The 27,899-nt window shown below is 40.3% G+C and overlaps 1 protein-coding gene across 3 annotated transcripts in view; it reads right to left on the reverse strand.

Annotated features, from left to right (window-relative positions):
* Nucleotides 1–27,899, reverse strand: part of EPS8 (epidermal growth factor receptor pathway substrate 8) — a 128,267-nt gene that overhangs the window by 3,915 nt on the left and 96,453 nt on the right. For 2 of the 3 annotated variants that reach the window (XM_017726274.1, XM_008644013.2), the window contains 11 exons: nt 27,159–27,285; nt 26,704–26,792; nt 24,382–24,456; nt 23,626–23,774; nt 21,431–21,614; nt 17,556–17,689; nt 14,145–14,256; nt 13,128–13,271; nt 5,042–5,279; nt 1,363–1,543; nt 803–932 (listed from right to left, as the gene is read on the reverse strand). In XM_017726274.1, the coding sequence (XP_017581763.1) occupies nt 803–932; nt 1,363–1,543; nt 5,042–5,279; nt 13,128–13,271; nt 14,145–14,256; nt 17,556–17,689; nt 21,431–21,614; nt 23,626–23,774; nt 24,382–24,456; nt 26,704–26,792; nt 27,159–27,285 (1,563 nt within the window). The remainder of the gene's footprint in view (nt 1–802; nt 933–1,362; nt 1,544–5,041; nt 5,280–13,127; nt 13,272–14,144; nt 14,257–17,555; nt 17,690–21,430; nt 21,615–23,625; nt 23,775–24,381; nt 24,457–26,703; nt 26,793–27,158; nt 27,286–27,899) is intronic. The other variant, XM_017726275.1, reaches the window with a different exon arrangement.

Raw genomic sequence — 27,899 nt, forward strand, 5'->3', positions numbered from 1 at the left:
CTAAATAGGATGTGGAGAATATAACTTCTCAGTTGGGTTAATCTCACCTCTAGATCATTTCTCCACTTGCCGCAGCAAGTTAAAAAAAAAAAAAAGTAGGTGCATCTCCAATTCTACTGGTTTAAGCTTGGCAAGAATTGTCCCTAGCACAGCTCTGGATACAAGCTTAAGGTGTTTAAGAAACAACACTTCTGTAATTAAAGCAAACTGCTGCAGAGCAATAAATACAGAGACAAGATACTTTATCCTTGGCTCAGAAACTCTGCTAGCACAGTGCCCAGTGTGTTTTCCCTTCAGAGCAGGTGCCCCAGTGTTTGACCTGAAAGGCCAACAGCAGTGGGCTCACCCTACCAATTTCTCATGCCTAAAAAATCAAATCTCCTCTACAAAGACACAGCAAAACTCACTTATCACCACCAAAATTATTGGGAGTACTTGTTTGTCCAAGTACCAGGCAAAGCATGAAGCAAGAAAAGGGGCATTTTTACTCCCTTATTGTTTTCCCCAAAGCTCTTTTTGGCTGATTTTGTTTTCTTGCAGTCTGATTACAGCACAAAATGTCTTAAACTTGAGTGCTATTTCTAATGCTTTTTGGGCCCCTTTAGAAGTGGGGAGAGATCTCGCCTGGTGTTTTGATGAATGCTGTTCCAGTGAATTAATACCAAATAACTCAGATACAAATAACGTTTATCAACGTGATGGGAACTGAGGGAAAACCACCTGCCTCACAGAAAGAGTTATCTAATTCCACAGGTTCAAAATTGGTGACCCAGACTGGGTGAGTAAGAAAAGTTGTCCATACCTCCAAGGCAGATTTCTGTACCGTAATTTGGCTGTAGACTCTCGAGCCTTCTGGGCAAACAGTCCTCAGTTCCTCTTTATTGAGGGAGAAAAGCTGAGCCCCCGTCAGCACACCAAGGCTGTTCACAGTCCTGGGGACACACCAAGGGAACAAACAGGAAATCAGCAAAACCACACTGGCCAAGGGAGAGAAATAGGTTGTCTTCATCCCACATTGCCTCAGGTAGGGCTACTAAATTAAGAACAAACTTTATGAAGCAGGACTGCTGAAGTCAACTGAGTATCTAAGCACCACGTTTTGGTAGACCCTAAAATACGTATATGCACACACACTTCTGTACAGCTATAACCACACTGACATATATTTTTATATATGTATTGGGTACACTTATACACATATCTGTATGTGTATGTAAAAACAAATTGTTTTTTCCAAGAGTGCAGCTGACATCTCTTGATTTACAGGATGCTGCTTGATTTTAAAAAGCGGTCAGACCGCATCCTTCTTCCAGACAGGAAAACAATTTAAAGAAGTTTTCCTACATTTTCCCTCAAACTTACACAGGGTTGAATCCTTTGGACTGCAACCAGGCTTTCACATCCTCAGGAGAGGAGTCGTAAGTGATGTTCACTACCGGGATGTTTGGCCGTGGCACGTGGAATTTCCTCTGGGCAGCGCTCCGGCCGATGGTGAGCCGGTGAACAAGTTCATCCTGCACCTCCTCCATCTGGGATTTCCTGCCTAGAGAGAGAGAGAGATCCCACAGGAGTCATTCTCAAGGTTGATTTATCAAAGCCAAGTCATTCCTTACATGCTACTTTAAATCATAAACTTTTTTCTTTAAAGATTCACTCACTAGAGCTGATTGAATTATTGTTCTCCTTTTCCCCCAGGGAATATTTCAATATTCCCAATCCTCTCTTTGCAAAACAAAACAAAAATAAACTAACAAAAAATCCCCAAACGAAATTCAACTAAGACCCAGAAAGGAGAGATGAGCTGGATGTCACAGACAGGCATAGATCAGTGTGACAGCACCCAAGCTGTAGAATAAAATGGGAATGGAGGATTATTCAGTTATCATTGTCTGCCTTTTTTAAAATAGAATTGAGGGTTTAAAAAAGAGAACAAGAAAAATATGAGGAAGCTTTGCTCACACTGTGGGAAGGTAGTACTTTCCACAAACAGATTTTTAATTGAAAGTTCAACTTTTTAGTGCAAATCAATGTAGGCAAAAAAATTTCACAGCTGCTGACACATATCAACTTACATCTCATGAGCTATTGTAGCAATCGCATTTTTGACAGGATTTTGAGAAATTTGAATTCACTCCAAGCCTGGAGTGGCTGCTTAGCTGAAACATTGTCACACTTTGCATTAAAAAAGGAATAAAAAAAAAAAAAGGGTAGCTGCTCTCATCAGGGACTACTCAAGAATTGGGCAAGACTTGTTTATTTATTTATTCATTTTAAACAAAACTGTAAGAATTCATTATCCCCCAGAACCCATTTGTCTGAAACATTTAGTTCAGTTGCTGTTCATTAGCAGGCAACAAACTGAAATGCTTTTTGGTCATTTCAACAAGATCAATGGCAGTGAGAATTGTTTAAAATGACTATAAAAATTTCTATGGAGAACTTCACAAAAATAGGTAGAATTCAAAAGGGTGTAAGTAACCTTTTGGGCTCAGAGAAGATACTGATTTTGCACAGTTGAACTCTCTGTGCCGTAACATTGGAAAGAACAACTATAAAAATCCTCTGACAAACAACTCAAATTATCTCAAAAATTCTCAGGATTTCCTTGCCAAGGTATTTTTAGTGATCTTTATCCAACCTTCTCACTTTGATACCCAAAAAGTAACTACACCACCCTCTCAATGCACTCAGATAGCAAAACCTATTCCTTTTCTCCCATTACACTGATAGGAACAGACGAAAACAACTCCACTAAGAAAAAAACCTGTAAGATGGAAACAGTTTTGCATTCTCTACTTTCCTTTTATATTCTCTCAAAACCTCTCCAGGGATCAATATCTCTGGCCAGTTAAACAAATAAAAACAAGCTTTACATAGGCCTCTAGGATTATTTCTTTAATCACCACGGCAAAAAGAAGAAAACACTTTGGTTTAACCATTTCCTTTTTTCTTTTACAAGATAGCCTCAGGTTGAAAGTGGAAAAAATACCTCTACTATAATATTTGAGGCATTCAGGCCCTATTGTGCAGGGCTTTCCCCTCTCCCCCCACCCTGAGTGTGAATCAGAAGCCCAGTGACACGAGCTCAGTGCTTTGTGCAAAGCTGACAGGGGTTATACGAGGAAAGCCTTCAGGCAATGTTATCAAAGCTTGCACCCGCTCTTCTCCCAAGCAGGAAGAGAGACAGAACATTGCTATCTTCCTTCTATTTACACAGATTTTGAAAGACTTATGCTTAATCTAGACCAAGACTGTATCAAGAGACAAATATTTAGCTGTTAGATAAGAGATTCTTCCTGCTGTTAGATGTGTTATCAGAAATAAACAGGATGCCCTGGGCATGGAGCAGGTTCTGCAGTGCTCTCTGCAGGGTTCAGGTGGGTACTTGGCCAGCAGGTTTCCCATCACCTTTGCAGAGGCAGCTATTCTGTGAGGGTTTTTGCCTGAAGCCCATTAACTGGGCTTGAGTGGGAGCTCCAGGAGGGAACAGGAGCTCCTGTGAGTGACCCAGGGCCTCAGTGTAGGCTGGGAGATGCCTTGTAACCACTCAGTCTACAGCAACTCTTCACACCTCACACTGGGTACCTAAAGCCAGGATGGTCTTCTCACTTTCCATCTAGAATGGATAGAAAAGGCCATTGTGGATTCAAGGACACAGCCAGGCTACAGCAAAGTCCTTACACAGAAATAAAATTATCATTTTGGTGCATGCGTGTGTGTGGGAAACTCACCCTCACTTTCCACATCCTTTGTAGCTGTTTATTTTTCTGATTTTATTTAGGTAACAAACTCTTTCTTTGGGAAGCAGCAGTCAAGCCTGTTCCTCCAACCAGGCTGTTCCCCATTTATAATTTCCAGCCAGAGAGTCCATTAGGTGAATTTACTGAGAAGTTCCCAGAGTCCTCCTGAGTTCAGAGCTTAGGCAAAAGCTTGTCCTCCACCAGGCAATGTCAACACAGACTCCACCCAACAGGATTATCCACACAGGCACACTTCCCGTCCTCTGGGGACAGGGCACAAAGAAGCCCTTCCCCAGAAAGGACTATGCTCAATGTCACCTTCTGACCTTAGGTGGAGGCAGGATTTTCTAGTAAAGCAGTGAGGCAGAGGATACGAAAAGCTGTCAACTCTTGAACTACAAAAAGCTCATTATTTTTACAGCTATTCCTTTAAAAGCTATAGCAAATGCTTGCCTGTGTGTTTCAGTTATTTCTAAGCTGAGCAATCACATTGTTTAGAGTGCAGTTAGGACAGAAATTACTGACTAAACAAGCTCTTCTAACCCTGCCTGCTTTTCAGTCAATACAGAGCAGCAGCCTCAGCATGCCTCAACTGGCGTATTTACAAGGTGGCCTTAATCAGAACTTCTCAAGACAGCCACACGCTGTTGGAAGCACATTACCAAGTTTTTCCAGCTATAGAGGCATGGAGTACATTCCTGTGTCCTGCTGGGACAAGGACACCAAAGCCTGCTCCATGGCCTGCCAGCTGCTGCTGCTTTGACCAAGCCAGGGGGCCCTGACTGTAAGGTAAGTCTCCAAAACTATTACAGCGTGGTTCCTGTGCATCAGCCAGATTTGTAAGTGTTCTTGAAGCCCTGATAGCATGTTTCAGAATGGTGCAAATGACCTAGAAATACGGGTGATCGTGAATTGAAGTGCAAAAGCAACATAACTGATTTTAAAAGCAATTTAGGTTATAATGCGGCAGTCAGTTCAGGTGGAAAATGTGCATTCACCAGCATATCAGCATGGGCATTTCCAGTGCTGAAAACCACTGACTGGAGATCCCAGACATTCACAAAAGGACAGGATTTGGGCTGGGACAAGTGTGATGTGTTTTTCCCTAAGTAGCATTACAGTAATTACAGCGGGGGTCAGAACACGCATCCGTAGCAAACCTGTATTTTAAACGTAAGGTTAAAACTAAACTTTTCATGAAGATTTATCTGAAACACAACTTCAAGGGACCTCAGAACGAAGCAAAACACAGAGGGGAAAGGCAGCAAAGCTTTGTGTCTTGCTTCTTAGGGCACACTTACGATCCACAGGAATTTGCTTCTGCCGTTGGGTGTCCCGGGCGACGCTGCCGCCGCTGTCGCTGGAGGTGCTGCTTTGGCGGCTGACAGCTGCTGGCGCCTTGGGCACGGGGACTGGGATGGGTGCTGGGGCACTGGGAGGCAGGGGGACAGCCACGGGGACAGGAGCAGGTGTGGGAGGCGGCGAGGGCGTAGCAGGAACCGGATCGGGCTGTTTCGGTCCATAGTCCGTCCTTTGTTTCTGGAAGGATGCAGAGAGGCTCAGTCAGACAGCAACATTTGGGCAAGACGTCAGGCAAACCCAGACTTTGCACCAAATGGTGTCACTTACTCCACAGAAGCATCTTACTTGCCAGATGTAGTTCCAAAGCTTGCCAAAACTTGATCTGGCATCAGTGTTCGGCATCTATTTCCTTCTCTGCCAGACACGAGACTCATCAGCAATGGAATCATCTGAAACCCATTTCTTTCTTTCAAGCAGATGAATTCCATAAATGAGATTGTTTTAAAATCCCAAACTTCTACTAACTGGCACTTTTGTAACAGCTTTTAAAATTTTTGACTTGTTGAACTTTATCAGTGTAAAAATGTGTATTTTAGAGATGTTATGGAAAAAAAACCCTGTGAAAAATGAACATATCCAGCCACATCTAAACTCAGCTAATGTTTTAACTTATAAATGCCACTGAGGTTAGGATAATGCATTATTTCTTGAACTGCAGACAGCATTTAAGAGGTTCCTGCTCCTCCTTTCCATTCATCTGTGCCTTTTCATCTATTGACATGATCACTACAAGCCACCTCAAGGCAATAATCTGATTTAAAAACAAGCCCCAAATCTCACAATTCTTGGATGAGGGCTGTTATTTCTTTCTCCCCCACTTCATGCAATGTTCTAACAACGTGTAAGTTATCTTGCTGCTAATAACTATCTAGCAGGTGTCTCAAGAACAATTTTGGAAAGTAATTTCCTTGTCTTTAGAATGGCACCAGGTACAGGAAGAACACCTGTATTTTGCCAAAGCAATCATAAAGACAGACAAATCCACAAGCAACCTGTGCTACCCCTTTCTTTCAAGCAGTTCAAACTCTGTATCTCACTGTTTAACAATGTTCCCTCTCCACAGTTTTGGACCAACACAGCTTGAATGTTCAATATTAAAGTTTGTTTGCTCAATAGGGATGCCTCATTTCGTAGTTATGAGAAGTCTGCTTACTTTGGGATGAAGAGAGATGAACACATTCCCCAGATTCATTGCTCCTTCCTGCAATACCTTTCCCTATTTCCTTGGAGGCAGAGGGTTTACGGAGGATCAAGTAGGGAAATATTTGTAGGAGCCACATGTTAGAATTTGAGCAGCAGATCACTGCCCTGGCAACAATCAAACCTTCATTAAATGTCAGCAACTGCCCTTGCACAGGAATCCCCAGCTCAGTGAAGTCCAGCCAATGGACAAGGAATTTAGTAGTGAGTGTAAACTGTTACAGCAATGCTGATTTACACCAGCAGAATATTCATCCCATCGGCTTCTCCAGCCAAACAATTAAGCCTGAGAAAATGAGCCTTACTTCCCTTGGATGATTTTTCACTTAAACCATAATAGTCAGTTACTAAATCAAATGCACATCCCTGCAGAACATTTCCCATTAAATGGTTTTGTTTGTTCATTTTTCTTTTATCTCAGCATTTAGTTGCTCAAAGGCATCCATCTCAACTGCTTTGTGCAATGTGGGGAGATTAAAAAAAATAACCATGGTTGACTTTTCTGTATTTTACTGCTTCAGTGTTAAGACAATAAATGCTTTTTTAACTGTCATATGACAAGAAAAGTGAAATGCATAACATGAAAGTGAACAAGCAGAATAAATATATTTGTGAAATTTGCCCTTTGGGGGAAAGAGAGTGCCCTACTAGGTGTATTGCAAACATACCATAATTTATTATATATAGATGTACTATGATAGACTCAAAATCTTGTCAGTGAATTAAAAAATTTCACAGCTACTAAAACATTCCAATGATATTCACATCTTCTTGTCTTGTTCACAGATTTCGATTACTAGACTGTCATCCCCACAACATACCTTCTTCATGTGTGTTTTGACCTTCTTAAAAAAAAACACAAGGAAAAAGTAGCACTTTTTTATGACAGAGAGGATCCATTACAAACCAAGGCATCCACTGCACGTTGCCACAATCATAATCCAGAAAAAGTCATAGCTAAAAACTATGTGTAACTCTCCATGGATGTTACTGGAGGAGCTGCAAAAACATGATGTACTGCAATCATAAGCCTCATCAAAACAACCTGCTGCAGTGAAAACAAAAATTAATCTGGAAGCATCACTCAAATTCTAAATTTACAAATGCAACCACATTAAAATACACTTTGCATATTGCTGAACAGTGCCCAAAAGCCAATTATATATTTGAATCCCATTTAAAATTTCTTTTTTTAACACTTCTTTTTTAATTCCAGATCTTCTGAGGACATGCCCACTTTCATCCCATCACTTCTATTCATTGCTACAAAAAGAACCAAGCATGCACTATGGAATTTGGTGACTACATAGCCCAAAAGAGGGATTTTTGAGACTCAATATCAGAAGAGTAATTCAGTTACCTCTGAAAGCTCTCCCAGTAATTGCTGTGAGGAAAATGGAGCAAATCACATCGAATAGTATTGTTAGAAAGGTAAAAAGTAACTGTCTCACACATCACTCCTGAAATTTCATACACATTAGCAATTTAAACTAAAGGAACATTCAGTCTTAGTAATTACCTCTTCTTACTCACTAGAAAACTAACAGTGAGTTATTCTGATATTCTTATTTTGAATAGGGAACAGTGCTGGCTAAAAAACATACTCATGTGATACCATATAAGCAACCAGCTCTTTCCAAAGCACCTACCCAGACAGGAACTTAAGAAAATAGTTTTAATAGAAATCAAAACCCAAGGAAAAGACTGCCAATGGATTGAAGATCATCAGGTGAATGTAAAGAACACTTGCAACTGTAGAACAGTAAGAGTCAAGTCACAGCAGGCATTTAAAAAGTGTTTGTTTGTTCTAGCTCAAGAAATGCTGGCTAGCTCAGCAAATGAGATAAAGGTAGCTGCTCTCAGACATGTACTCGTAGGATGGTTTGGGTTGGGAGGCACCTCAAGGTTCCATCTAATTCCAACACCCCTGACATGAGCAGGGACACCTTCCACCACACCAGGTTGCTCAAACACCCATCCAATCTGTCCTTGAACACTTCCAGGGATGGGGCATCCAAAGGTTCTCTGGGCAACCTGTGCCAGGGCCTCACCACCCTCATGGTGAAGAATTTTTTCGTAATATCCCATCTAAACCTGTCCTTTTGAAGATTAAAGCCATCACCCCCTGTTGTATCACTCCATGCCCTTGTAAAAGTCCCTCTCCAGATCTCTTGCTGGCCCCATTTACTGACAGGCCTTTGGAAAGTCTCCCCAGAGTTTTCTCCAGGCTGAATAATCCCAGCTCTCAGCCTTTCCTCACAGGAGAGATGTTTCATCCCTCCAATCATCCTGGTGCCTCCTCTGGGCTCTCTCCAGCAGCTCTGTGTCCTTCCTGCTCTAGGCCCCAGAGCTGGAGGCAGCTCTGCAGGTGGGGCACAATCCCCTCCCTGGACAATCTGACTAGCTACTCACTGATTTCTTCACAGCAAGAACAACAGTGAACAACCCTGGGGTTTATTTTTCCTTCTTCCTCATATTTTTATTTCTTTTAAGAATGAACTTGCACTCCTCAATTCACGTAAATTGGAACAAATGCTCTAAATTATTTGGAATGGTGATGATACACACATTAGAAATCTGGATATATCACAAAAGCTTACTGGGACTAAATTTTGTTTTCTTATTTCTTGCCAGAAGATCTTTGTTTGTACAGGAAAAAAATTAAATCCCAAAGCTGTTTTCAACACACTACAGGCTGCATCTGGTTAAAAAAACAAGATTCAGTATGATTCAATCTATTTTTAATGGAAGCAAAATAATAACTTTGAGTAAAAATGCTCATGGTATCAACCCTAATTCTTGATCAGGGTAAAAGAGTGGGAACAATATATTTTCAAATCTATTTTAGCATTAAGAAAAGGGAATATACATATTCAAACTATGGGGAAAACAGACAACATTAAAGAGGCATTGGAAACAACCAAAACCAATGTCAGTGCTGGGAAATGCTCTCATTAAGTTAACACAGACACAGAGCTTTCCATTTACCCTCCTTCTGAACATTTCAGTGCCACACTCCTGTTTGCACAGTGACACGAGTCCACCAAGAGGGCTGCAGAGCATTCAGCCTCCGTTTTGTCAACAGCACTGTGGTCTGGATCTTTTCCTGAGACTCATTTCAAGGGACAAGAGAGAACCAACCACTTGTCTTCAACCAAAAGGGCCAGTGAGGAACCCAAGACTGGAAGAGAAAATTTCTTTCAAAAGGGTCTTTTGCCAGAGTTTACTTTGGTGGGCTCAGCTATTATGCAAACAGCTGGCTATTAAAATCCCATTAAAAACCACCTAAACAGTTCTTTGTGGGGAATACATTTGTGGTTTTACTGAATTTACAGGAAACTTAGGCAGAATTTACTTATTCAAATTGTTATTAGCTAGGATTAGTCCCCATTAAAAAAAAAAAAGAAAGAAAAAAAGAAAATATGGTCAGACTGGGGACTTTTAAGCCCTATCACTAATCAAATCCTTTTTCAACTACTTGGTACATTTTTGTGTAATAAGTGGCATCCCATAATTTGAGATTGGATCAATGCTGAACTGGACAGGAAACAACTTTTTGGATTTTTTTTAAGCCCTCAAAAAATCTTGGTCATGTGAAAATTTGATGTGAAATAAGATAAGAGAGATGCTGGCCCTTGGTCAAAAATGATGACATCTCTTTGGCTATGGCCACATGAACACCTGGCATCTGCATCTCTTCATTATCCAACACTTCATGATCTGCAGGAAGGGCACCAGCAGGCAAAAGCTGAGTGTGACACCACGACACTGGCTTGGAGCACAGAAGCTGTGCTTGAGGGGAAACAACTGCCCACAGAGGTGTTTGGAGAGAGCTGATAAACAGAGAGACTGGAAAGAAAGGTTCTGACAGCATATCACCAAGACAGGCAAAGGACGCTCATCCCAGTTGAGGCACAGACTTTTTGTCTTGGTGTTTCTCTGCCACAGACTTGCTTTGTACACACACTCTCACACTCCTGTGGACAGTCATGTTTTTTTAAAATGAGACTGCAGGACTGGATCTTATTAAACATTTACTCCCTGCCTAAGGATTTCATACACATCACTGATAATATAACTGTCTCACTTCACAAAGGGTGTCAGCCGATTAATTAACATGCCCACCAAGATACACAATTCCATCCTAATTATGTTCTTCAAATTTCACTTTCAAGAGCATTAATAAAAAGTTGATAAAATGCACATAAAATAGGAAATACTACGATGAATTGTTTTATAGGTTCACCAGCAATACTTTTACAAATTAAGAAATCAGAGTGCTTGGGAAACTCTTTATGTTCATATATAATAGGATGGTTAAATACCAATGCTGGCTCACAATAAAAAAACCAGATTAAATGACCAACACCCCAGAAGACTCTGATAAACAATAATTAACATTAGTAGAAAATAGAAGAATTCAGCAAAATGCTCTCCTAAAAATACAAAAGTACCAAAACAAGCAAAAATACTGTTTCCTGGAACTAATTCAACTGACCAGAACTCAAACAATGTTACAGCCTCTGACTCACAAAGATAATTAAAAAACTGGGGTATTGCTGGCAATGTTCTGCAAGTATCACCTCAGTGCTTTCAAGTGAGTATCTGGGACCTGGATCCTGAAAGCAACTGAGCGAAAAATCAGGATTTAAAGTAATGTGTGGCCTTAGAGGTCACTAGGCAGGGGAACAGAGTGAGAGCAAAATAAACTTTGCAGCTCTAAGAATAATTGTGATAATGAGGTATCCATCTCTCAGAGAAGGGGTGTCTGTAGCATAATCAAGTGAAAAAAATCCTCTCTTTCAATGGAAATCTTGATCCTTCCAAATAATCTATAAACACCCTTTGGTGAGCAGTGCACTGGAGGTTATTAGTCTGTGAAAGAAGCCACTACCCTTGCACGTAACACTTATCTGCAGGTGGCCACAGCAGACAGGCCACTTTGAAACACACTAAGGCAACTTAGGAGAGCAGCAAAAGCTGCACAGCACCAAGCACTGAGCCTGCTCCTGTTCAGGGTCTGGCAAAGGCACTGATAGGAACCACTCGGATTTCCTGCTCTACCCACAAGTTCTCCTGTCTGACTTTGGGCACGGCTTTCATCCCTTCAAGGCCTCCTTTCTCTCTGAAATGGCAGCAAAGTCTCATAGGGCCGTTGTGAAAACAAATGGAGCTATGCAAACACTTCCCAGATGAACCATGTGTCCATCACAGGAAAACAGACAAACGAGCATGTTCAGAAGTGCTAAAATTATGAAAATCACCACTGAACTGTCTTGGTAAAGACTTAATTTATCCTGTGCAATTCATTACATTCATAAATAATTTCACAATATTTCAAGCTCAGATTTCAGTATGATCAAGCGGTAGAATAACCTGCCAGAGGGCAAAGTAACAAACTTATCTTAAACGTTGTTCCCTGACCCCTAATTTTCACAGGTCCATGGAGAATGCTTTGTGGAAATTATTATTTTATTCAATGCCATGTCCTGTCATTATTTCAAACAGAGAATTTCAAACCCTGCAATGTGTTATAAAAGAAGAGTGTGAGAACCTCTGCTCAAAACTCTACTCAGCCTGCTCAGGACGTGGTGGCAAATTCCAAACACACAAAATGACATGCACAGGAAGGAAAAAAACAAGCCAGATCTTTAAATCAGGAAAAGCACTCGAGATGCATGCTTCACTTCACAGACAGGCAAACCCACAATCAGTGCACAATGAGCCAGTATGTTACAGGCAAACAATTTGGGACAGGAAAGCTCAGAAATGGTCTGCTTCAAGCCCACCAAGATCAAGTCAGGTCTACTGCATTATTTTGCAAAACATTGTGGTATTTCTTGGTTTTCAGTCATCAGCTGGAAGGTGCAGACACAAAGAATTAATACTAGACTAGATTAAATTATTAAACTTCAAGTTTCACCAGAAGTTTGGTTTAAAAGTCTCATTCAGAGGCAGGCGTGGAATTTCTGCTTAATCCAAACTTGTTTGCCTAAGCTTTCAAGATCATTAGAAAAAAAAAAGGAAAGAAAGAGGTCTTAGGAAATATAACTTCTTCTTTTAGCAGCCTCTGACCCCCTTAAATTTTGTCTAAAAATACACACTACAACTTTATCCTGTATATCCTTACTTGGGTGGATAACTGCGCTGATGTAAGAATTTTTTTTAAAGTAATTTACCCTCTAATTCTGTTCAACATAGAAAAGAAATAACAACAACAAAAAAATATATTAATTCCACAGCACTACATGAAAGAAAATTAAAATTAGGTCAGGATAATAGAGTGCTATTGATGCACAGACACAGTAATTGAAAAATACCTGCTTTGTGAATTCAAAAGCAAATATGCCTCCTTTTTATGACTCTAAAATTACAATAATTAAATAAATTCAAGACTGGGAGAGAGACACACAAAGACAGAAAATAAAAAGAAAAGCTGGAGTTCACTCTTCTAGGAAAAACAAAGATGACCCTACCTTAAATAATTCAAACTCCTTCTTTGGCATCAACAGCTATCAATTCACAAAGGATATTTGCAATTAAAATAAATGCATACACATCCATTAGGACTGAAATTACCACCTCTAAGCAAATAAGCAGGTAAAAAAACCTGAGGTAAAACATTTTGCTGTATCTCTCAACTATGTTCTGAAGTTAGACTCTGTGAAATACAGACATCACCTTCAGCCTCTACAAGAAATGTAAATTAATTGTGACATATCAGTGGAGCACGCAGCTATTTGAGCCTTGCTGTGACTCTCCTCCTCCTCCACATGCACACACTGACACTTCCAAGGGAGGTTTTGCTCCCAGGATGGGCAGTACCTGGATGGTGCGGGTATAGGCAGGCTCCGGCCATCCCTGACCGCCTTCTGCATTCCTCAGAGGGTCCAAAATGTTGTTTGGCACAAAGCCTGTGCTGCCACTTTTGTTCTGAACCTTCCACCACTGCTTTCTGTCATCGAGAATCTGAAATAATTTGGTAAATTAATTACATTTTTTTTCTGACTTTCCTCCTGCCAGTACTCAGCCTGTGCATCATTTCAAAACAAAACCACGACTTTGCCAGGTCCTGCGTCTGCCAACAGATCTCACACAGAGAAAGAAAGTGTCCCTGAGAAACCCCTGTACCTCCCCTGATTCTCACCATCATTAATTCTACATGGTTCTACCACACTTTTCAAAATGGGGCTCTCAAGGAAAAATATGTGTCTAATGAACTTCAGTCAACTCAGGCACGTGCTGGATGAAAACCAAGTGGAGCGAAAATCAAGTACTTGCCGCCATCTCTACAACCCATATGCTGTTGGCAAAAGGAAGAAATTATTACTAATAAGCCAAGTAAAGGCATTGCTCTGGGAGAGCACAAATTTGGAGATATGGCACTTCTTAGTAAACAGGGAACAGGAGCAGGATGGCTGGGAGCAGTCAGAAGTCCGACTACCTGCCCCACAATCTCATACTCTGCATTTTCTCTCTTTGTTGCTCCCTCCCTTCCAAATGCATCTCACTTTTATGATGCCAAATCCTCTCGGAAAGAACAGCCCTCCACTATACCCTGTGTGTACACAGATAGTTATTTAAACACCTCTTAATGTTTAAAAGCAACACTAGAGAAGATGGAAGGAGCACAGAAATGTATTTTTAGCACGGATCTCTACAGCACCCTTCCTAAGTCAGCAAAACTGATGCAAAACAAATTAACTGAACTTTCCATACTAAGGCAGACAAGTCAAACACATCGAAGCAAACATTAAGGGAAGCCACACCGTCCACAGGAAAGGTACCCTCAGCTTTGAGCAGCACCAGAAATTTTTGTGTTGTCTTTGCAAACAAAATTACCTCTACAATCTCTTCTTTCATGACAGAAAGCTCACTGTTGTTTCTTGCCACGAATTCATACTTGCATTTGGCGTACTTCTTGCTCTGTGCTTTATTGTGTGCTTCATAGTTTCTGCAAAGCAAAGATCAGACTATTGTTCAGAGAGACAGGCAAGCAAATAAAACCACAAAATGCCCTCTTCGAACAGCCCACAAAACATTTTTTAAACAAAAACCTCTCAACCACAATATGACGCTGCCATAGATGACTTGTTCATAATACACTGGTTTAAGTGCCAATAAAAGAATTAAAAACAAAATAAAGTGGTGGCTGAAATACACAGGCCTCAAGAACTGCTAAGCTTTATCAGCTCACTGCTTGCACGATGTATGATAACAGCCTAGATTAGCAGGTGCTATTGTTTTAAAATAAACATGTACTCTATATTTAGTTTGTTTTCCTACAGAAGGTTAAACAGTCATTTGCCATATAAACAAATGACTATACTTAGGATATAATTGATAGCTTGTGCTTTGTATGAAATTGTATTTCCAGCGTTCATCACAGATTGTTTCAAATACATAATAGGTGAATAAATTTTTGCCATCAACACTAATGGAGTTAAACTCTAAAAAATGTTCTCCTATTGTAGATCAGTTTTCTTAATCGACCATAAGATGCCATCAACTTTAACAGCTTCAAGATACTTTATCAATTAAAAATGAGAAATAACTTCTTGCCAGTTACACACAGGATTCATTGTAGAGCAAGGCATATCACAGTAAGCTCTGTATCCTTCTGTTTCCATGAGGAAAGACCTGTCCAGAGCTCCTACTTTCTTTGACACAACACTTTTTTTAATTGAGAAGTCCCCAGCCAACTCCAAACAGGTCCACAAAACCCCCCAGTAACTTTATTCACTTGTTGCAAATTACACCCAACGACATAAACACATACCGGGCAGTAAAGCAAGCAAGCAAACAAACAAACCCCACATGAATAAGTAAGTAAATAAATACATAAATAAATAAATCCAAACAGCTAATGAAAACATGAAGCAATCCATGGCTTGAAATGCTGGGTTCAAGGTCACGGCCTGGGGGTATGAACACAAGATGTTGCTGCTGCTGCTGGTGCTCTGTAACTGTGGGTTCCAGGTGTGCCTGAGCAATCCAGCAGCTACCTGGCTATTGCACGGCTGTGGAGAACTGTCTCACTTGACTTGAAGAGCAGAACCAAGGAAAATCATACTTGGATTGAAAGATCATTTTGAAAGAAAGACAAAACACTAACAGTATTTAAGGAGAGAGTGAAAAGCAGGGGATGACCCCCAGCCTGCAGAAGAGCTTTTACAAGGCTGAACAATGTGTAATACGAATTTTTCCTGTCACCCACTTAAAATTCATATAATTTTGAATTTCTTTCTTCCCGTCTCAGAGATACAACTAATGTAGCTCTGACAGTACTTTTACTTACAGACTGCCTTTCCAAAATCGTTTCAATAACTGTGTCTTCCTATTTTGTCCACACCTAGCTATCCTGATTCCTTCAAACATGGAACTCAGTAGGAATTTTTAAAAATTTCTACATTTTAGTTTTACTCCACACAGCAACATGCACATGACCAGCCCATGGCTGCATGCCTCTGAAGAGACCCTAATTCTTCAAGCCCAGGCTCATCAGACAGTTTACTCTGGGCACAAATATTCTGAATGCTTCCCTCCACCCATCCTCCACTGTGTTTCTTACTGCCTATCAGATATACCATAATTTCAGGCCTCAGCTCTTCACTGCACACTGCTTGAGAGCCTAGAAGCTTGCACAGACTTTCAGAGAGCTTTTCTTCAAATGACAGTGAAAATCAAACTACACAGCAAAAAACGCTACTTTGAAACACCACAAAACTTGCTGAAAATTTTTCAGTACTCTTGTGGCATCAGAGTTCCTGAAATATCTAATACCCACTGAAAGTCTAAGATTCTGACACTTCATTTGCATCACCCAAGGGAAGAATGTCTTACATCAGTGGTGAGAAACAGGCACCACTACAGCAGGTCTCGTTCCACAGCTTTCGAAAGACTAATTTCAACTTTCATGAACTGTTTCTTAGAAACAGCCATTTCTCAACCACAAAGGAGGCTTGGATAACTCTTTCAGTTCCAGACAGATGCCCTGATATCATCAACAGTTCAATGCAGTGAGACTCACTCTCTAAAACTGGAGGCAAAAACACTTGCATGGAATATTCTTACTCTGAAAGGACAAAACAGGTCTTACATGACAGATAAGGTCCACATTACAGGTGAGGGGAAGGAATTTAGAGTACAGATCATCCAGATTTCAAGCTGACTGGTCCTGAGACAAGAATGCAACAGGCAATCAAGTTTAAGAAAACAATTAAGAGATGACTACTCTGCTGTTGTTGCTATGAAGAATAAATTCAAAGTTCAGGGAAATAATTGAGTGTTCAACCTGCACACCACATGGGAATTTGCTTGCAAGCAGATTAACAACAGGATCTTTTAGCACACGTCTCAAAACTAGGAATTCTGAAAGGGTTTTCACCAAAAGAGTTTTATCAATGATGCTTTAACCAGCAATTTGATCTCCAAAACTTAGCTTAAACATTTTCCATGGCTCATAGGACAAAATACTTTTCATATAGTGTATATGGAATATGGTTTGGCACAGGAGAGCAGTTCCAATGCTTCTTTACTGATCTGCTTCCACAGCCTGTGCTGCTATAAATTCTCCCCAGACACAAGGCCAAGGATCACTGCATTTCATCTTGTCAAGTTATTCAGTTTTAGGATAAAATGAAGGGGGTGAGAGAGAATGTGCAAAAAGACACCATTTGCTATGCAAACATTTCAGAGCATTTTCTGTAACATTTGAAAGAGGATGGAAGAGACAGGGTGTCACTATTCTGAAAGTGGGTATTTATACACCAGCCCAGAAAACAAAGAGCAGGAGATGATGCAGCACTAAGTGAGCAGCTAAGAAAAATCAAACAATCAATCAAAACAACTACAGGTGAATCTCAGAGCAGACTTGTCATTCTTTGTAATTCTGAAAAGAGCAAAGAGTGTAGTTAAAACCATGAAACAAATCAGAACGAAAATCTGAACCCAAGTGGGAGGATTCTGTGCTTGCCATTGGGTCGGAATTCCACCGTATCATTTTTGACAAAAGCAGCAATTTAACATCATCGATAAACAGGGTATTTCACAGAAATTATATGGAAAGATCTTAAGGACACATCTTAGAGAAGCAAAAGCAGAATACCCACTGCTAAACAGAATCACTTCCCCCAGTACAGAGAACGACCCTCTCCAGACACAAGCAGAGGCAACCACAGACCCCGCCACCCCAAGAGCAGTAAGTGGGGACAGTTTTCCACAGCACCACGGCCGCTGCCGAGTCAGGGTTACCTATCTACATGCCGGCTAACAGTTTGCTTAAAGGCAGCCACAGCTGCCCCCTGGTCCAGCAGAGGCCCTCTCTTGTACACTGTGTTACTGAATGCGTACCCATCCGCCGGGGGGTAGTCGGGAACGCCGGGAGGCTGCAAGACAAAAAGGGAACAAAGCCGCAAACTGGATTAGTGCCATCCGCCCCTGCGCTTCATCCCGCACCCCCAGGGGCCCTGCCAGCATTCCCCCATCCTCAGGTGCCCACGGGTCTGCCATGAAAAGTTAATAATTTCTGCGTTTCAAGTACATAAACGCGGAGATCAAAAGGATAAGAATAAAAGAATTTCTATCCTGAGTCATCCCACTGCATTAATATTGCAGCGGATGTTCTTTAGGAAAGCAGTTCTCTGGGGCAAGGGCCGTGTCATCTCTCAGATATCACCACAGCAACACAACTTATAAACAGTGGCTGAGCTGCTTGAAAAGGAACTGCACAGTAAAACTGCTCTGAGCTTCTGTTCTGGGTGCACACCTCAAGCCACAAACCTCTAGCCAGCCAACAGTAAGTCTGTGTAAGAAAGAAAGTAAAATTATCACTCTGTTGCAGGATCATAATATTAAAGAGCTCGTTCATGTCACACTCTCACTGAATATGGCTATAGTCCATGAAGAAATGCAAAAAGGAGTGTGATAGTTGGTATAATTATGGGTTTTAATTAAGGAAAATAATCATACTTTATCACAAGCACATATGTAAGAACATTCAGAGCTTTATGAAATTCCTTTTTTTTTTTTAACAAAAAAAAAGAACCACCTTAAATTCAGCATTGACACTCCCCTTCTAGGCAAGAATGATTTTAATCACCATTTCCAAAAACAAGACCAAGCTCAACAGTTCATTTGTGGATATTATGATACTGAAATAGCTCATTTTATATCCTTTCCTTGTACCATCCAGCTGCATGAGTTACACTGGCTGAGATTCACCAGAATTTGCCAAATCTTTATGCCTGGTGTGTTGGGGTTTTTTTTTTTGTTTTCTCCTGTGTTGTTTTTGCTTTTGGCTTATTTTTTTTCTTATCTCTGTTAATGTGGCTACAGAAAAGTTACTCGCCCAATCTCTACCTCCAGGTGTCTGACTTGGCACCAGAGCCACTCGCTTAGGGGACTGAGGGTTTATGAAAAGCAATTAAAACCACACACAGAACTCCCCATACAAATAGAATATTCTTTAAAACTGTATTATTAAGACCTCTTTGGAAAAAAATCTCCAGTGTGACCTGGCTTATGCCTTACACCAAAAGACACCCAGGAAGCAGGAATTCATTTTACTTCTCACGTAAATTATTTGCATTGCTTTAGCCTCACTGGACACTCTCTGGTGGCTGTTCCACCACCATTTGAAGTCCTTGTTGCTGAACTGCCTCCACCTTAAAACCCCTCTGCTGGGAGCTGCATGTGTGGCTGGATCTTAAGGTTCAGGAATTCGGGAATGGAAAGAAAAAAAAGAGGTTTTCAGGGGTGGGAACCTCCAATGCACTTTTCCTGGCGCTAGAGCCCAGCCCAGCAGGGAGAACAGGGCCATGCACCCCTCTCCACTCCCAGCACAGATCTCCCCAGGCAGCCTTGCTTCTGGGGAGATGAATTCCACACCGACACACACGAGGCCAATCAGCAGCAAGAGACCAACACTTCCACTCTCATCTTGTTTTTCCAGCACTCCTCATTAAACAAACTGTTACAGCAGACTTAGGAAAGAATAATTATCTTTGCATCACCCACTCCAGGGCAGCTTTTGCTCCAGACAAACAGCATTTTGCACTCAGGCAGCTCTTTCCAGCTGAGCACCTGCAGCATTTCACAGCTATTAAGCAGCTCAGTGCCTTTTTCCCCCAGGGATGTGCTAGGGATGCATGGGCACAGGGAGCCAAGGTACCAAGGTTAAACCACTTGCCCAGAACCTTGTGGGAATCAGTGACAGTCATGAAACCAATGCCTGACATCCCAGGAACCAGGCACACAAACTACTTCAGTGAACTGGGATATATATATATATAAAAATATATATATAATAAACAACTACCAGTGCATGAAAAAGACTGAAGTGAAATCAACTCCCTGAAACACAAGCAACTGAAACACCTCAATATAGTCTCCCCCTTCAGACTGGTTTTAGGTTGTTATATATATAAATAACATGAAATTCTTAAAATCATCAGAGGAGAAAAATTAATGACCTTTTTTCAACACTATCGAAAAAAGTTTCAATCTTGTTGTCTGATGTTGTTGTAGCTACTGTTATTATTATTATTATTATTATTATTATTATTATTATTTAGAAGGAACACAATATAAACAAAACCCCACATGGAAATGTAGACCAGTAATGAAAAATGGGACAATAGTTGATGTTTTTTGGGAGGTCACTAGGGAAGGGGGGGTGACAGCAACAGCAAAAGCTACATTTCACATTACTGTGCCTGTTAACTTTACTAAATGCTTTTATTCTCAAAAGGAATCACTAGCAATAACTTAGTTTTTGTCACATTTATTCTTGTATATCTTGTTAGGCATGAGGCCAAGCAGTGCTTTAAGTAATCAAATGTGTATTATGTAATCCCCCCTTTGCTTGGCAGGCTTTTTACCAATTTTATTTGTCTCTATAGCTGAGTAGACTTTTTTTTGACTAACAGAGGTTCTCATGAAAGTAAAGTTTTAATGTGGCTGGGAAGTTTTGTCAAGTTTTTGCTGGGGAGGCTTTGCTATCTCCAATTAGAGAATTGATCTGCAAGAAAACAACATCCCATAACAACCAATAAAAATTCCCCAAGATGGAAAAGACTCTTAAAATTCTTAGGTGCATTTCCATCTCACAGCTGCTAACAGGGTACCTTGGATTAGCTAACACTTGATTTAAACTAAAACCAGAATAGAAAAATAAATAAAAAATGTAAATTAAATCCTGTGTCCTCCCAACAAAAGACAAAACCTTCCAAAAGGAAAATTTTTGTATGTTTAAAAAGGATATAGCCTTTTTTTTCCTGTTAATTAAAGAGCAACAAAATCCACATGTATTCTTAAAATTTTTCACAAAAATCAAAGTTCATTTTCTGGTAAGTTCTATTGAAAATAGGATAGAATAGAATCTTGAGAAACAAGGGGCTGGCTATAAAGTTGGTCAGAAAATGCAACCTGGTTTCTCTAAAGGCTTTAGATGGGGATGCATATTTCCATTCTTTAAAGAGAATAACCTAACTTTTGCTAAATTCATGACGTTCCTTTGAAGAAAATTTTGGGAAAATGTTTTTGACAATAATTTTCCTGTCAGCAGGGTTTTTTTAGAAGTAGACCTAATCTACCTGATATGGTATTGCCCTGAGAGCACCTCTGAATACTTACAAGCAATACAGTGAAAGTATCAATATGTTAGTGAAAGGAATATTAAATTCCACATTTATGAAGAAGCAGTTTAAGTCCAAAATTCTACCAAAAATGGGGGGGTTCTTTCATTTAGACTGTGTGCCTGTGATTGAAAGCACTTTGGTTCAAACATTGCCCAAAGTATCTACGATCAAAATCAATGGGATCTGATAGCAGAGCTCAATCAAACTGAACCTAAGGGCTTGGACTGTCCTCCCAGCTGAGGCAGGGAAGTGCACAAGTTCAAGGAGAGCAGCAGGCAAAAAAAACCTTGTATTTTCCTAACTGCATTTTTGGTGGCTGAACAGGTATATGGTTTCCTGTGACTTCAACGTTAAGTGTAAAGAGCTTGCACTGACAGAGCAGGTGCCAGAGCAGGGTTTCTCCAGGCCTGTCCCAGAATATTGTCCTTAGGGAGGCAGTGGCTGGTGCTGCCCTCAGCTAATTAACAGAACACTTTTGCAGGACCTTACCTCACTTGACAGTCTTTTCATCTCTTGCTTCCGCTGTTGCTCTGCAACGTTTGCCACAGACTCAGCCAAGTGGTTGAGCTCTTGCTCCTTTGGAGCTCCCATGAAGTTCAGCAAAGGAGGCTCCCAACCATTTCGGAAACGGGGGACATAAGGGGGAATAAAATGGTCCTTTGGCCATTCAGCTCTGTGTGAAAAGCAAATTAGAAATCTGTGTCAAGGGCCACACTGGTTTAATAGGGTTCCTATAAATTGAAATGCTTTAGAATTTTTATCAGTATAGAGGAGAGGCTGGGATTACAGTACAGGCAGAATCATGCTAGAAAAGAGAAAATCAGCAGAACACATTTATTTATCACAACTATCCTCCCTGCAGCGCCCTGCAGAAAAGAATTTGCTCCTTCTATAAGGACATGTCCGTGCTAAAGCACAACAAACAGAAGTTTTTAGCAAAGGATGGGTAATAGAAGAATCAATCAAAACAAATCTAGGACTTGTTTTAACAGTGAGACATGGGCAAAAATATTGCAATGCTCTATTTGTGTGAAAGCACCAACAAAAGACTGAAAGAAAGCACCAGCTTTGTAAGAACACCTGAAAGCAGGCATGAAGCATGGAAGCTACACCTAAAACGAAAAATAAACAAATGCTTTCACAGACATAAACCTCACCCAACTCTACATGCTCCAAGACACAAGAACTATCATCACATTTGCTGTTTCATAGTCCAGATTGATCTTTTTAAAGACTGTACTACTTTTCAGAGTTCCCCTAGCATTCTCTATTGTAATACCAAGCACCTAAATGAATGCTTTCCTGCTCTGCCTTTGCACTACCCATAACACTCTGTCCCACAGCATAAATTACTGTGTCCTCACAGTGGAAGCAGAAACAGGAGTGTACCTTACAGTCTTTTAACAGGCTCGTTGCTGACACTGCTCAAAATCAAGGGACAAACGCTGCCAGCCAGGAGCAGTCAGCAATTCCCAGCTTATTAACAGGCCTGGGATTGGTCAATAATCCCTGATTTTATCATCCCCCTCTCCTGCTACACCCCACCCCAGGGTACCTCTGGATACTGAGATCAATCACGCCATCAATTCTAATCTGCATGGGTCAGCCAACTACATTTTAAGTGCTTCATTCTTCACCACCAAACACAAGCTATTTCTCTTTCCATTACCCTTTTTTCAGGATGGACTGAACAAATGGAGTAGTTCCCAAGACAGGGAGCCCATTATTTTGCCCAGTGATCCATTCTCCCTGCACGGGGCTCCAACGCTATGAGGCCATTTCCACTCCATCCATGCAGCCTTCCTTACACTCTACAGCTTTCAATGAACCAAATCATTAATAAAAACAAAAATCCATCTGGTAGACATTTGTGTTCCAATCTGAGATCTGAGAGCAGGGATAAATAAACACAAAAACCGTGCTGCATTTCCAGCCCAAGCGATTGCGTACTTCATCATCATCAAATGTACTTATCTACCACAGATTACAGAGTCCAAATGCACTTTGCTAATTTAAGATTTTTCTTTTGCATGCTCAGTTCACCTAATTTCAAGCTACAGAATTACCTCGAACCCAAGAAATGCATAAAGAAGTCAACTTCCAGCTAAGCTAAATCGTAACAGTGAATCCATTCAATGCAATGTTTAAGGTATGCACACGTGGCACAGTTCAGTCAATTAACTTTTTTTTATAATTATAAACATTTTTATAGCATTATGATGCTTGTAAAGAAGTAAGTACATTGTAAATTTTTAACTTTTAATAATCATTGGAAATTGAAAACAGACATTTGTAGCTATTATTTAATAGTTTGTCACTTTTTATTGCATCTTCAAATTGTTTTTTTAATGAAGTCCAGATAGATGGGCTGGAAAAAAAATGGTGAAGAACAACTGGAAACATGCAAGGGACAGTTCAGAAAAACGTACTCCAGAAGATTATGTCAAGAGGTTCTGGATATCACTGACAAAAAAAAAATTCTCTCTGCATTTTCTCTCCTTGAGATCCCAAATCCAAGTGAAGCTAAAGAGTTCCTTTCCAAAACCTTCAAAGAACAGTTCCAAAGAGTCCAAATCCTAACAAAGTAATATTGAATTTATTGGGGGCTGGATAACCTGGTTAAGATCGTGTCAATAAACTTGATTTTTAGAGATGTCCTCTCAAATCTGAAGACTTTTGCTCACCTGGCTTTGGTCCATGAGTCACCCAGGGACATCCACAGCTGTCCCTCCTCGCTGGTGACCGTATATCGCAGGAAGTCTATGGTGTCTTTTGTCAGGAGGGGGCTGAGCACTGTGCCAGCAAGCTCTGGACCTCCTGTTGTCTGCACCACCTAAACCCAAGGATTAAAATAATGTCAAGAACACACACACTATCAGCAAGGAAGTGGCTGTGAATTTATGTTATCTGCAGTGCTGCTAGGAAACAGTCATTACTCATAAAAAAACCACTCCCCCCAGAAGTAAAAACCCCCCTGAGAATCTAACAGTGCGTCTTGATGTCCTAAAAACTAACTAAACTATTTATTGCTGAAAAACTGTTGTTCTGGTCACCAACCATTTTTTATTTAGACCCACCCTGGGCAGTGTTATTTTTGCTTTACTGATCAAAGCCACACATACTTCCATTAAATAAGCTTTCAACTCTCCTCCTGCACTATGTAGAGAATCTCAATTTTTTATTGCTAGTTAAAAATTATAATGGCAAAGTGTAACACAAGGCTAAAGATTATTTAAATAAACAAATTTAATAGATGGGAAAATATGCAAAAAAGGATATAAATAATTTTCTAAAGAAAACCTCATCCTGAGATACAAACATTTCTCCTTAGTTATTGTCCAGGGACACAACATTTCAATCTTGTTATCACTGAAAAGGTTACAGAGCTTTTAAATACAAGAGTTCTGAAGGTAAACACTCAGAAAACTGTAAAACCTTACCATATGTAGTGGGGTAAAGAGAAAATGAACCAGATCAGCTGCACTAGGATTTTGGATATGGAACTTCAACTTGGCCTGAAGGAATAAAACAAATGATATGTTTTAAGAAACATTTAACTATTAAGGGAATAAATACTTCACATAAGAATGGCCATCCCCTGCTCAGGTCCACCTAAGCCCAGGGCTTTGCCTGCGACACCCAGTAAGTGCAAGTGCTCATCCATCCCATTGCTCTTGAATCCATGCATATTTTAGCACCTCTTGTGCAAAACAAGATGTTCCACAACTAAATTATATTATGAAGCAGCATCTCCTTTGGGAATTTGACTCCGCTTTCTTTCATTAGTATTTTGTTCTCCAAATAAAATTCAGTTATCCTTCTCAACTCACTTTTCTAGCAATGCTCATAACCATTTACAGACTTATTAGATTATTCCTGAGTCTGGCCTTTTCCAAGTTGAAGTAATTCCTTTGAGCATTCTTGTCCACCCTGCACCTTCTTCAATTTTGCTACACTGGAAAAAAATCAGGCCAGGTAACATAATGCATATTGATGCTCTTTGTTAATGTTCTGTTGTCTTTTTTTCCCTGATGGCTTTTACCACTTGCTTGGTTGATCACACTGAGCACAGATGTCTTTCTCCCAGGAACCTCTACATCAACATTTTGTTCTGATTTGTTTTATGTATGAGATTTTTCTTCACCAGTCCATGACCATCATATCTATCAACCCTGAATGTCATGTATCACTTTATCTGTTATAATAAGATATTTCTACAAAGGACCTCTGAGATCATCAAGTCCAACCTACGACCAAACACCACCATAAAAAAAAATATTCTAAAAACCCCAAACCATTAAAATTCACTGATACAGCATCTCAGAGGATTTCTTTTGTCTACTGATCACCCATTGGCTTTGCAGGCTCCAGAAATAAGAAGCCCAAATGTGCTTTAAAGAGTTATAGTAGTTTCTATTGCATCTTGCCATCTGTTCCTCAAACTGCTTTTGGCTACCCTTGTTCTGCTCTCACATCCAACTGTCCCTCCAAATGAAGAAAGGAGGAGGATTTTGCTTCTAATAACTTCCTATACATTGTTCCTCAGTCATAACAACCCAGCCTCAGTCTATCTGAAGTTTTTTGACAGATGGTAGGCATTTCTAGAAGCTTCCACCATGTGGTTTTAAAATGATTTCCATTCTACTCGAAGATTTTATTCTTCTAGCTTCTCCTTTTATTTTTAAACCAGATTCTTCATTTAACACAGTTCTCCTTGCCTGACATAAAGCACAAACTTCAGGTTTTTGTTGCTCCTGCAAAGCTGCTGAAGTAAAGCATTGTTACAGCACAACCCCTCAAAAGCAACACTAGAACCAGGTCCCAGGGGCTGCTGAGCATCAAAACAAGAGCTGTGACTTCTCCTGCACAGAAGATAAAGATTCAAAGAAGCACAGGTTGTTCTTGGGGAAAAAACTAATTTAAATGCAGAATGTAGTAAAAAGAATGGCAAAAGCCCTGGACATTATGCCTTTTACTGAGAAGGATAAGCATGTTCCAAGACATTCATCCTCCCTCAAAACAGCAATCCCTTAAGGTCAGAATCACAACACTTGATGTAGCTTTTTTGGTTTTTTGGGTTTTTTTGGTTTTTTTAAAGATATTTTTAACATGTCTAAATATTTCCTACAGCCCTGCAATCAGAATCCATTCCCCATGAGGAAGAAAGAAGCTGATTTGACTCAGTGAATTCAAGAACAGTTTTCCCCATGGGCATAGCCTCCCCAGCAACTGGAAGGGACACTCAGTGTCTGACAGCAAATGCTTTGAAGGTGTCCCACTTGCTGCCTCCCTCGAAGAGGACACTCCCACTTGCAAAAGAGGAGATGCCAGGAGAAGGCTCTTGAATTATCATCTCTGCTTATTGAGAACCTATAAAGAGACAGCAATTTGTTGGATGGAGCGTTCTGAGGCCAGAAGGTCCTGGGTAATGATGGCAACAAGCACAGGGAGTCTGATGGGCATGGCTGAATAAAACTAAATCAAGGCCACAGCTGGTGATGCTGGCAAACACACAACAGAGCTGTGATCCCCACAGACCTTCCTAGGAATCCTCTTATGACTCAAAATCAAATTTCCCAAGTAAAAGGCTTTAAAGAACCAGGAAAGGAAGAAACACAGTGATGCTGAAAACCAAATATGCTCATCTAGTCATTGCGTAGAGAACCTGAGGAGCAGCATCCCAAAGCTCAGAGGCCAACTTAGGCCAGAGGTAGCCAGCCCTGGTCTGGTCTCACATCTCATATCCACTAGTAGTCACTTACCAGAAGGTTGAAGCCATGCTTGAATTTTTGGAAGCAGTCAACAAATTCATCTGGAGGTGGTGGCTTTGCACGGAGAGTAAGAACACCCTCTGGTGAACAAAATGAGGCTTTTATATATCCATTCATATGTATATAACTGCCATAAATATTCCAGATAGAGTAAACATGTAAATGCATAATAAATTTACCATCTTACAGAATTTTGTAAATAAAGAACCAAGGCAGGAGCATATTCTGTGGTCACATCTCTAATAAATCACTCCCCACTGACTTCAAGCAAATGCTTTTGATAGGTTTCCCTCTGAGAATATGATGCACAGGAACTTTCGTGCTCAAATTGAGAGAAAATTACTACACTGATTAAAAAAAAACCAACCAAGCAACACAAAAAGACATTTCCTGGCTCCTTCAATTATCCTTAGAGAAACAGAACTGTGTGCAGAAAGAACTCCTACCTCCAGGTCCTTTCTTTTTACTTTTCTTAGTTTTCTTCCTCTTTGAAAGTTCAGCAAATGCTTCAGCAGCTTTTTGCAGTTTGGTAACAAAATACTCTATGTCATCCAAAATATGGTTCAGAATTTGCTATGGGAGAAAAGACAAGTAAGTGTTTCTCTACAGAATCTATAGCAGAAATACTCCAGAAATTGAAATGCCCAGACTCTCAGACACCAACAGCTTCCTTGGAACAAATTCCATGCTGGAACATTCTGTATTTAGATGCCTTGTGTTTTTAAATTTACATACCTGTAAAGTATTTTAAATTTTGTTTTTTTAAAAACGTAGGGCTGCTGGAAATCTTCAAAGTATGTGTAACAAGGTTGTTAAGGTCAGATTGTAATTCCACAATTTGCTTCCACATTACATTTTTGCCGAAAGCACATGAAAAAATTCGAATTATTTGAATGGACAGCATTTTCATAAAGAGTATAACTTCATAATCTCCTTATGAAATGCTAAGTACTCAGCTATTTGGTGAAGCTCTCTACAAATTAAGCTGTTTGCAGAGAAGTGCTCTTTGAAGGATTGATTTCAAAGAGTAACTGGAGAAGAATGAACGAACCCTGGGGGAAAACACAAATACACCAATCCAACAGGTCCCAACATGCTCTCCTCAAGACCCTCTGATGTTGCTGAGGGCAACAGCAGAGTGGAGAAGTAGAAAGTTACAAATGACACATGGGGCAACATTTCATCTT

This window comes from Corvus brachyrhynchos, unplaced genomic scaffold, assembly GCF_000691975.1.
Source record: "Corvus brachyrhynchos isolate BGI_N302 unplaced genomic scaffold, ASM69197v1 scaffold191, whole genome shotgun sequence".
NCBI classification, from domain to species: Eukaryota; Metazoa; Chordata; class Aves; order Passeriformes; family Corvidae; genus Corvus; species Corvus brachyrhynchos.